This window comes from Athene noctua, chromosome 9, assembly GCF_965140245.1.
Source record: "Athene noctua chromosome 9, bAthNoc1.hap1.1, whole genome shotgun sequence".
NCBI lineage: Eukaryota > Metazoa > Chordata > Aves > Strigiformes > Strigidae > Athene > Athene noctua.
The window spans coordinates 8201826-8214313 of record NC_134045.1 but is presented as its reverse complement, the minus strand read 5'-3'; the positions used below and the strand labels follow the sequence as shown (position 1 = coordinate 8214313).

The window sequence follows — 12488 nt, the reverse complement described above, 5'->3', positions numbered from 1 at the left end:
TAAGATACATTCAATGCAGTATTTTTAATTCTTGATACTAAATATCTATCATTGTCCTCCTGAATTAGAGAAATTTCAGAAACACTTTTTTTAAACAGAAATAATCCAATTTCTGTGCAACATATATTATTTGTACTTAGTATTTTAACATTCACATGAATATTTAAGAATTATCCCCTTGGATGACTTTCTCCTCCTCTCTATTCTATTGATCACAAAGTATTGCTAGAATTTGAGTGTTAATATACTGAATTCATTTAAGCACCAAGAATTTGAAGATACAGTTTCATCTTTACTCTCACAATCTTTTCCCCAGTGTTAGGGAATGAGCAAACTGGTCTATGTATTAAAAGCCTCCTGAAGAGCAAAGTGTAATTTTGGTATATGCAGCAGTCTTTGAACTGCCAACTCCTTCAGGGTCAGCATCTGTTCCTTATGCAAATTTTAAACCAAGGATTAATACTCAAAGTGTGTGCTATTTCCTTGCTTTATCAAGAAATATGAAAGCCTTGCTTTATCCAGAAATATGAAACTCAAAAGAAACTAAACTGAAAGAAATTAGAAGTAAAAGGTCTACACTTTGGTGCTGTGGCAGTACAGTGATGATAGTCATAAAACAGCTGTCATCTGTGCCTGTTATATGTAATATGTACAGCTCTGGAGTAGGATTCAGGGAACAATGCTGCGCACAGAGTAAAGAAAGAATAGTATAAGCCAAGGTGAAGCAAGTTTCTTGCACAGTTCTGGCAACAAACTTCTGTTCTGCTCTAACATTAGTACCAAAGCTTCCTCCCAAACCATTGAAAAACGTCCATTTTCATGTGAACATGCACTCTCTCAGGCTTGCTTGCTAAAGGGACCCTCCAAGAACACTTCACAGAGTACACAAAAATACAAACCAAATGTTCAAAGTCAAAAGAGAATGCTATTGGGGATTCTGTAATCCTGGGGACATAATAAAATGGTTTGAAGGTCCACACACAGTTTAGCCCCAAGCTTGATATTCACCAAGATTTACTGGCCTGCCCAAGAACGCCTCAGTGGAACAGCACAGACTGTTTCATGCATGTTTTGGACCTCGTTACATGCTGACAGAAGCCAATCTGGAAAGTAACAATGGGAAAGAAACAGGAGAGGGTTTGTTGTTTGTTCCAAACTAGCTCAGGGTGGGAATGTGAGGCATAGGAAAACTTCACTTAAGTCTTGAGCTTTACTTTTCCAAGAAAAGTTGGCAAGGAATCTGACATTATGAAGATGAAATGAGTTTCACTCCTAACATGGACTTGCAATATTCTACATTGGAAGGCTGTACAAGAGCAAGCTTTGACATTGCACTGCTTAATTTCTTTCTCTGGCAAACAACTGGATTTGCCAAAAGCCAATAATTTTCCAAAATCACTAATGTAATTTTTTGTTTTAAGGTTAGTGACACTATATCTGGATGTGTATATGTAAATGTCAAAAATTCCCTTTATTGGTTTGAAGATCTAACTGAATTTGCAACCGTGTATGGCTGAGTTTAACTAGTGTTTGCAAATACTGTTGCATGTAAAACGCAATGTATAATCTAGTTTTCCTTTGTCTTTAGGTGTAGGCTATGCAGTGATACTCATAGCTCTTTACGTGGGTTTCTACTACAACGTTATCATAGCTTGGTCTCTGTATTATCTATTTTCATCATTCACATTTGAGCTTCCTTGGACAAACTGCGACAACAGTTGGAACAGTCCAAACTGTACAGATCCCAAACTCTTCAATGCATCAGTGCTTGGCAATGGAACCAAATACTCGAAGTACAAACTCACTCCTGCAGCTGAATTTTATGAGTAAGTGTTGACTTGATTTTACTATTTATTCAGAATCTAAGAGTGTTTCCTCTGGAAGGTAAAACAGCTTTAGCATCCAGCCTCTAGAATAAGCATCAGAAGACTGAAATTAAAATGCAGTTGTAACATTGATCTGTATTCCCGTGTGATTAAGACTCTTGCCTCTCTGAGCTCTGGTTTCTCCTGTACAAATGCAATACTTGCCACTAAGCAAAATGGAATTGGATAAAAGACATAAATCCTCCCCGATGTACCACTTTTGCTTGCACCAACTTTGCCAGGGAATGGAAACAAAGCAATATTCTGACAAAGATGACTGCACGCCAAACTGAGCTGACTTTAAGACTTTAAAATAATGATTTGTTCACCAGGCTTGGCCTGTTTCTCTACTTGCAAAATATCTCAGAGCAGACCTCTGTTTGCTCAGCTGCTTCAGTAGTTCAATGAAATGAGATGAAGCACTGAGCAGGAGGAGAGCACCACAGTTGTAGAAAGACGGGCTTTTTCTAATTCCTAAGCAAAAGAGCATTCTGCAATATGGGCCAAAACAGGCAAAGGCAAACTCAAATCAAACACTTGGAATCAAAACCAAAAAGGTATATAAATTCACAACGGAACTATAAAACAAAGATATCAATCTGTGTATAAATAATTGCATTGTGGACCTCCAGGGGAAAATGGGATTTGATTAGGATAAAGAAAGGAGGATAGGCATCAAGGCTAATTGTATCAGCCATTGAATTAATCTGAATAATCAATATTTCTGTGTTGAGAATAGAAGGCTATCAGGACACACACCTGCTGAGCAGCGAGTCCAACCCTGTAGAAACAGAGGGACACCACTGTTACCATAAATAACCTAGTGTCTGTTAGACCATGCCTGGCTACAGTAGGGATCTTGAGGACTGTGTTTATAGCTCTGAAACATTTGTGGCTGCTATTTCTCCTCTGAAGACAGCACAGTGAAAAATCAGTAGTGATATACAAACTGTTGGCAGGGGTTTGGGTAAACTAAACTCAGTGCTTTGAAAACACTAAGGGGAGGGCTGAGTTCAAAAGAACTCACTACAATGGCAAATAATGACAGGTAGGAAATCTCCTGCCCTTACAAAGACAATATATGATGTATTCATAACTTAAATGTAAAGACAGATCTTTTCTAGCAAAAGGCTACATAAGTATGTAGTCAAAGAATCTGACTTTGAAGAGAACTATAAAAAAAATATACACTCAGCATCTTCAAACAAAGAACCACATTATTACAGAACTTTTATTTGAACAGCATTGAAAAAAAGGTTTTCTTTATCATTTTCTTCTGCTTAAGCCTTTGTAAAGCAAAATGCAATCCTGATATTCTTGCTTTGCTCCTTTATGATATTATTTTCTATTATCACATCATGCTTGGGGTATGATTTTGACTTTGTAGTGGGTGAGGTTGTGAGGTTGTGGTAGAATCTATTCACAATGTTTTGATTTATTTCCACTGATCTGGGGAACAGATCAATTTGCGATTCTGTCTGTACACTGAAACTTGAAATCTTGGGGTTCTTTCCTCACCATGAAATACACATTCAAAGTGCAGTTTTCATAAGATAAGAACACAAAGGGAATTTGACATTTCATTACATTTTGATCCCTGAATTTTGAGGCTGTAATTAAGTCCCTAGGCCCTATACTTATTAGCAACTAGATTATATTGCAAAAATGAGAATAACCACTAAAGTAACACGATCTGTAACATCTGCTTTCTCAGCTGTAAAAACAGGGAATCACAAGGGGCATTATGTTCACTTATCCAGTATTTGGATTAGCTCATCAAGTCCAGCTGTACAGCTCAGGTGTGGACCCAAACTTGTGCAAAGTTTTAGTGTATTCAGATCCAGCCTAATAAAGACAGTCCAATTCAGAAAACAGTGATTCTTTTCTTATATCAAATAACCTAACTCGTTCCCGTGGTATTTTTACAACAGGGACAGATGAATCTTCTCATTATAAAGTTTTGTATTATGCACAACGGAGTCAGGAAATAGAAGTGATGATCTAATATTAAATTTGCATCATTATGGTGGGTTTACAAAATGATGCACCATTTTTGGATGCATTATGTTAAGTAATAGTTCAAGTAAGGGTCTTGACTGGCTACATTCCCTCTGAAAAACCATTCAAGTAAAGGCTGAATATTACTTTAAGAATATTGGGTGTCCTTACACCATATTGGTATAAGCACTACAACAAAGTGCTTTATTACAGAACTTTTCATGCACTGTTTCATAGACCACTGAACTTGACCCATGTGTTTATGTAGGAATCACACCTGATTCTTCCAGGTAGATAGTCATTAGTCACTTCTTAATCAATAAATATTTGCCAGAGGAAAATACAGTGCCTGATGGAGTAGTTTGTGTCAGGTCAGTCTGTTCCTTACAGCCAGAAATCCTAAATTATTCGCTGGATAGCTAATTGATCCTTCCTCAATAATACTGTGGATGAGTAAGAGTTTTTAAATAACAGCATCATGAAGACACTGGTTTCCATATTCTATGATCAAGTTTACATTCTTAAGGTTTGTACTGCTATCCAGTGGCGCAAGATACTAGTAATAACAGAAACAATTACTTTTTGGGAAACAGATGGCAGATTTCAGATTTTGAGTTTTGATTAGTTATATAGAGAAACAAGGAAACAGAGCAGCTACTTTTATAGCAGAAGAAAATCAAACTATGCCACTCAAACTTCAGTGGGATACCTATGGAAGCCCAGCCTCTGCACTAACATGACAAGGTATGATAATTAACATTATTAAAACAGGGATTGAAAACAGCACTAGCACTGGTGCCCACTGTAAAAATACCATAGAAACAGAACAATTTTGTCAGTGGAGGTAAAAATAATTTCCATTATTCTTCTCAGTACTACCAAGAGATATGGGCAACCATCCAGTTTGGAGTATTTGGGGCCATGTTTTCAACCACAGTAACTAGTGCAACAAGAACTTGTTGCTCTGTGTTACTGGGATGCACTGCAGCTTATTGAAAACTTGTTAAGGATGCTAAATGTGCCCAAGCACTTAAGTCTTCAGCCTCAAGACTACATGGAAAGTGGGTACAGCTTGAACTTGGTTCTCCAGGTTGTATATTTACATCAAGAACATATGCAGACTTTTGCCTTCTGGTTGGCAGGCTGAACTGGAAGCAGACAGGCCAAAAACAGCAAACATCTATTTTGTAGCTGGAGAATGACTGAAAAGAAGTACTTCCAAAACAGGCCACAAGCAGAAAGCTGATGTGGTTGGTTACCCTTAAGAGAAACAGACATTTATCTTTGGGACATGACTCCTTCAGACAAAGCTGGCCTGACCCTGAATTTAGAGCAGATTATTTCCTAAAGCCATGCAGCTGCCAGAGCTGACTATTTCCACCAGCACAGGAATAAACTGTAGGAAGAGGTAGGATTACTGTGATGTGATAATTCATCTAATACTTCAAGAAAGGCACTTATACGTTCAACAGAAAGATGCTGATTCTCACCACTTACATTGAGTGAGAGAAAGGAAAACTTGCTAAAAATCTGGGCCAAATCTTTCAGCTGTCTTGTATTTGGTGGGGAGGGAAAGTAGGGAGAAACCTCTAAGCCTCAAGACTTGGAAGAAATCACTGCAGATTGCAATTTCCATGCCAAGGCAGTGACAGGCAGACTTTGACAAACATATCTGGCTTTTGTTTTCAAGCCTTAAGAGTTAGGCAATAATTCAGATTGAAGTGGTTCTACACTTAGGCTTTCTGGAGTGCTTCTGGATGGCCGGGCCCAGAGAGTTGTGGTGAACGGAGTTAAATCCAGTTGGCGGCCGGTCACAAGTAGTGTCCCCCAGGGCTCGGTCGGTTTTGGGGCCACTCCTGTTTAACATCTTTATTGATGATCTGGACAAGGGGATCGAGAGCACCCTCAGTCAGTTTGCAGATGACACCCAGTTGGGTGGGAGTGTTGATCTGTTCGAGGGTAGGGAGGCTCTGCAGAGAGACCTGGACAGGCTGGAGCCATGGGCTGAGGCCAACTGGGGGAGTTTCAATAAGGCCAAATGCCGGTGGGCCACAACAACCCCCAGCAGCGCTACAGGTCTGGGGAAGAGTGGCTGGAGAGCTGCCAGTCAGAGAGGGACCTGGGGGGGTGATTGACAGCCAGCTGAACAGGAGCCAGCAGTGTGCCCAGGTGGCCAAGAAGGCCAATGGCATCCTGGCTTGTGTCAGCAATAGCGTGGCCAGCAGGGACAGGGAAGGGATCTCACCCCTGTACTCGGCACTGGTGAGGCCGCCCCTCGATTCCTGGGTTCAGTTTTGGGCCCCTCACTACAAAAAGGACATTGAATGACTTGAGCGTGTCCAGAGAAGGGCAACGGAGCTGGTGCAGGGTCTGGAGCACAGGTCTGATGGGGAGCAGCTGAGGGAACTGGGGGGGTTTAGTCTGGAGGAGGCTAAGGGGAGACCTCATTGCCCTCTACAGCTCCCTGAAAGGAGGTTACAGAGAACTGGGGATGAGTCTCTTTGACCAAGTAATAAGCAATAGGACAAGAGGGAATGGCCTCAAATGGTATCATGGAAGGTTTAGACTGGATATTAGGAAGCATTTCTTTACAGAACAGGTTGTTAGGCGTTGGGATGGGCTGTCCAGGGAGGTGGTGGAGTCCCCATCCCTGCAGGTGTTTAAGAGTAGGGTCAACATAGCACTGAGGCATCTGGTGTAGTTGGGAACTGTCAGTGCTAGGTTAATGGTTGGACTGGATGATCTTCAAGGTCTTTTCCAACCTAGACGATTCAGTGATTCTGTGATTTTATTAAGTCTGGTTTCAGTTGTTCAGGCTTAATTCAGGCCTAGGTGCCACTGATGTCAGTGGGACAGTTGCTTACAACAGGAAGGAATGAGACCTCTACAATACTTCATTAGAGATGGTTAAAATCAATTATAAAGTATTTATACACTGCAAACTTAGAAAAGCAAGCGCTCCAAAACCTGGTAACAACTCATACCCTTAGTCATTACTAAGATACCCTTAGTAATTGTCAGTCATAAGAGAAATCCAGTTAGAAATAAAATGTCAAGTCCACATTTCTTTGGAGATGCACGTTATTTTAATTACTCCCCTCTTCATTGATTTGGAATTAAACACACAAAAAAGGACCTTCTATCCTTTCAACATATGTTAAAATAATTCATTACAAACATTTTTGAAAGAACACAAGTGCATCACTGAAAAAAAGTTCCCCAGGAATACTTTATATTTGCTTTCTCCATTCTAGTGTCTGGGAAAAGGTTGTTACCATCTTGCTTTCATTTATGCTGACAATTAAAAAAATACCATTTTGGAGAAACAAAAGCACTTCTTCTCACGAGATACTGTGCCTGTAAAAAATCATGATCTGTTGGAGGAACAAATACGGGCAATTTTTTAAACGAAACAGTGAAATTGTCAACAAATGTATTGAGCTGTGGCTACTTTCCTCTGATAGTACTTTTTCTGAGGGCTTTAATCCATTCTTTCTACGTAAGAAATAAAACATGTTTTTACAGGGACATTTTCATGCCAGATTCAGTAAAGGAAATTCACAGAATTCGCAAGTCTGCCCAGCTGTGAGTAGTTGCAAAAAGCCACCTAAGAACACAGAATAAAGACAATGTACAGTCATGGTAGTCTACATCCATCATATTTATGAACATAAATTTATGAGGAGTGTGTGAACCAAGAATATCCTGAAAAAACCCTCATTCTATATAGCAAAGGTTACTTTTATAGACCAATGGGTTTGTTCTTTGGGGTACAAGTCCTCACCAGAAATACCACCACAGACCAAAGGGTTCACATAGTCCAGTATCATGTCAAATGAAGTGACCAACACTATGTGGTGCAAAGGAAGATGCAGAAACCTGTCCCCATAAAACAATTGTGAAGCAACCTCTCTGGAGAGAAAACACCACGTCAAAAGTAAGCATAAGCAAATCTGCCTCTAAATGCATATAAAAACTGAATCAGAAAACAAGAACTAATGAGATCGGACAGCCCTGTATTCTGCTAATCACATCTGGTAAGAAAAGACTAAGCTCATGCTAAACATAATCAGCAGTTCTCAATTAAATACCCCTTCCCTGAAAAACAAGACTCCACTGAATATATCTGAAGCTTTTTTAAGAGGTTTCTTCACACGATATCCATACCCTGTAAACTAATTAGAAAGTTTGTAAGCAATGAGAAATTAAGAATCTCTCTAGACATCTAGAGTTATCTTTTGCATTGTAATTGAAAGGAAAGTTGTCAGATGTTTCTGACAGGTTTGAAGTTGGGCAGCAGTCATCTGTTTACCGCAGTCAAAGACTAACAATAATTCTGGCCACATTCTGTACCTTTACCCCTAGAAAATCCCCTAAACCTAACAGAAGAACTCCTCTGATTTCAGTGGGCTTAGAATCAGGTACATTATTAAATACTATATGGGAAATTTATGGCCACATTGCTGAAATAGCAATAAGCAAGCTGCTTTAGATATCAATTCTATATTAACTGCACAGGCATATTTAGGAAGTGTTGGGGTGTATTGTTTACACATCCATAGTCTAAGACTAATGTATTTGCATCCCTACACATTATATATTTACTTTGACTGGTTGACTTTTTTGGACTCAACTAAGTAAACTCAATCTTTCTCTCTGATGCAGTGCAGAGAAATTTCTGGTGCAAGTATTTATGTGCATAAAATAAAAACAGCTATTCCAAATATTTACATGTACAGTTCTGAAATTTACATTTGATGTATGTTCACATACATTTGTTAACCATTTACTTACATAAAGAGAAAAAAATTTCATGCAAGTACAGTGGAGGTCAATCCATATAAATGTGTAACATGTTCCTAGGCTTGGACAGCTTTATGGAAATGATTCCTAAACCACAACATGACCTCATGTAGCAAGTCCAGAAGACTGGAATAATGATGACTTTGCCAACTTAAATTTGCAGGAGGGTTTTATGAGACACTATAAATGTCAGGAGCTGCACATTATGCTGCACGCAATTGGCTTGCTTTGTGCTAACTTGTAGAAAGAATTCTATCTGCTTGTCTTTACATACAGAATCTTATGTAGTTTTTTAGTAGCAGGCTCTGAGCAATAATTACAGCAGCTGAGGTCAGTGCTGCAGCACCTCCCCTGTATTGCCTTGCATTTGAAATCATGGCAAGCAGAAGCAGAGCCTTTCTTGGTGGAACATCTCCACCTGCACACATTGCTCAAGGCAAAGCCCATAAAGGTGTCATACACAACTAAACACCTATTTATTTGTACTCGCCTCCCATCATGTTTCTCATCAAATGTTCTCCACAACACAGTACTGACATAGTGTCAACAGTAGTGTTTTATGTGTTGCTTCCTATAGGGGAAGTGTTTGCTCATCCAAAACTATCACTTCGAGTCATTAATTCATTAAAAGGTTACAAACTTAACCTCACTGTGTAAAGGACGCAGCATTACAACAAATGTCAAACCATAAAGTGAGCATTCATTTGTTTAAACATGTCAGTGGTCCGCAGTTTGTGGTGCATGGGCCTGTTCCTGTGGTTGACTTTCTTCTGGTAACTTTGCATATTGCCATGCTGCTCTTTTGAAAAGAGTAAAACTTCATGAAAACTCAACAGCTTCTCTGGAGAGGCTGGGGATCTTCCTTCATGACCCTCCTGTCTCAGGCAGTGCCTGGCCCAGTGGGAACGCTGACTGAAACACCATTTAGCTTGCTGACTAAGGGTTGGGGCAGTTGGGAGCATGTGTGCTCTAACTGCTTTGCCATGTATTCTCAAACAATAAACTTTTTTCAGGAGTTCAGTGTTCATTTGACCTATGGAGAGGTGAAATTCAAGTGATTCCATTCCATCTGCAAATCTCAGCATAATGGGTTTAAAAGCAGATTTTAAAAATCTCTTTTCAGAGTGCTGTGCAGACTTGAATGTACTAAAGTGTGGCAGGGGAGGTCAGAATTATTAAATTGATGGGAGAATTAAACTGGGTAAAGACTTCAGTGAGTTGAGATAAACATTCTCAGTGAATGAAGAGTTTAGTCCTAGTGGCCACATATAATTTCAGGATTATCGTGATTCAAAAAGAAATATCATTTCCTTCAGTATAAATAATAATTTATTACATGCCAGCCCGGATGCCACTGGTAAATGACCATTCTGCAAGCAATTCCCAAAATCTGGCTTGGAGATCCATTACACAGCTTCATTCTCCAACACAAGGGGGAGCTGAAATAACTCAAGAAACAGAAAAGCCTGACAACAAAGGTGTTGGCAAAAGTCAACAGGGTACCTACCGTCTCCACCAACAGAGGTGGAGAAAGCCCGTCCAGCTGCAGCCAGCTGGCTGGGCCCGAGCCCCTCGGATGCCCCGCAGCGTGCTCAGCACGCAGAGAGGTGCGCAGCTCACATCTGGCACCGCACACCTGGGCTCGGCACCGCTCCCCTCCCATGGTCCCGGCTGTAGGAGAGTGCTCTCCCAGAGGCAGGCAATCCTTCTGCGTTGCGAGGATGCCATACCCAGAGTTCTTGACAAAGCACCCAAGCAGCTCGGACAGCAGCGGTGTGTATGGCAGAGCTGGGTCCTAGCCGGGCTAACCCTGTTGCACTTTGCTGACTTCAAGTGGAGCCACTCTGCCGTCTCTGCGCTGCACCCCGAGCCCCAGAACTAGTGAGGGGACACGGGTGTTGGACCTGCATGGAGCCATCTCAGCTCTGCAGGGTTCATACCACAAGGTCTGCCCCACACAACCTGCCATTCAGACAGTACACTTGAATTTAAGCAGTGCAGTACCTGAAGTAAAAATACCTGGAGCTTGGCAAACTCTATGCAAAAAAAACTCTATCCATGCCTGCTTAAGGCAGATAGCCTCGCCTTCCACAAATAAAAGAACTAATTGTGGTTTGTACTTGGAAGGAAACTGGCAGCAATGATGATTGAACTATGGTTGCCCAAATATAAAACACAAGAGATACATGTAGGAGAGCCTTCTAATTGAACTCAATTATCATGCTTCAAATTGCCTTCTAAACTGCAAATGTAATTTAATTTCTATTGATTGCACACTGTTTACACTGGCAGTTCTTTTAGCATCTTCAACCTACAATTTGCATTGTTTTAAATCATAAAAACTAGTCTAACTACCAGGGAATAGAGCTCAGGAGACCGGGACTGTATCTATTTATATCTTAGCCAATTTGCTGATACGTACTCTATGCAAGCCACTTGCGTTTGATCCCATAGAAGGGACTACTAACTTTTAGAAGTACTTGGAAGTTCTTAGAAATACTTTTTTTAGAAATAATTAGCAAATACATGTTAGTTAACATACTAATTTGCTGACAAGTTGATGACATTTTTGCAGTCTCTAAATCTGATACAACACATCAAACAACTGTTTAAATGAATGACACCCTTCTATTGATCACATCAAGTTTAGCAAATAACTTTTGACTTCAATAAAAAGAGAAAGAATAAGCATCATTTGGATTGAAACCTAAAGTTATAATTGATTTGAGAATGGAATAACGAGGCCTACTCCAACACCTTTAACTTGATCTGTTTGTACAAAACCTAAATTTCCAAAATACAATCATGTGAATCTGCCTAGGGATGAATACAAAAGGCTCCTTAAAAAGTCCTTAGAAAGAACCAGTCTGACAAAAAAGTCTAGGAGAATTCTACAACCAAAAGAGTTACCTCCTGTTTTCTGGTTATGTATTAAATGTTTTGGAGTGTATTTTCGGTAATTTTCAGATCATGACCCTTGGCATTTATTTTGCCTTTGATTTGGTTCCCTGTTTATACTCAAATACTCACCACTTCCATAAATAGTATGTTCTGAATTGCTCAAAGTGTAGACAAAGCAAAGGTTTATAATAATCCTTATTTTATAGACGGGAAGACTAAAACAGAGAAGAATGTAATTGGTTCCAATATTATTACAACTATGACTGGATCCTTCATCTACTGAGTCCCACTGAGCAGCTGCCCCCTGCCTCCTCAATAATTTGTCTTTAGTAGAGTTTGTGTGTGCATACCAATCAGCTGGACTTCCTGTTGGCTCTTTGTACTCTGACGCCAAATTAAAGAGGACCCAAGTGCTGCACAAAGACAATACAGAAGACAGTGGTACCAACAAACAAATCGCCGTTTTCTGATTTCAGCAGAGGTGAACTATTTCCCTTTAGCTGACTAAATGCAGTGTGGAAGTAAGGCAAGAACTGGTGCCAGAGTTATTGGGCTACTAGGGGAACCTACCCAGCAGAGAGCACAGGGAAGGAGAGAACAAGGAGAAATCTCCCAAAGAGAGAATTCAGAATCTCCGAATGCAGTTTCAATCTGAAATCCCTTCACACTCCTTCTCCTCTTGCAGAAAGACTCTTGGGACCCGCATTAACAGTGATGTACTGTCTCAAAGTCACTGCAAATGTAATTTACATTCCCTTACATGGAAAACAGTCTTAGCATAAATCAGGCTCCTTTGCACAAAGCCCTGATTTAAAGGCAATTTCTTATCTCTAGTGCATGTTCTCTGATTCTGGTGCTGTACTAACTCAATATTGCTAGAGCTCTGACTAGAAGATCAAAAAGCTTAAACAATTTATTAGC

At 40.0% G+C, this 12488-nt stretch overlaps 1 protein-coding gene across 1 annotated transcript in view; it reads left to right on the top strand.

Annotated features, from left to right (window-relative positions):
- SLC6A2 (solute carrier family 6 member 2) overlaps nucleotides 1-12488 on the top strand; it is a 71796-nt gene that overhangs the window by 24723 nt on the left and 34585 nt on the right. The window contains 1 exon segment of the mRNA XM_074912976.1: nucleotides 1589-1826. Within this exon segment, the coding sequence (XP_074769077.1) occupies nucleotides 1589-1826 (238 nt within the window).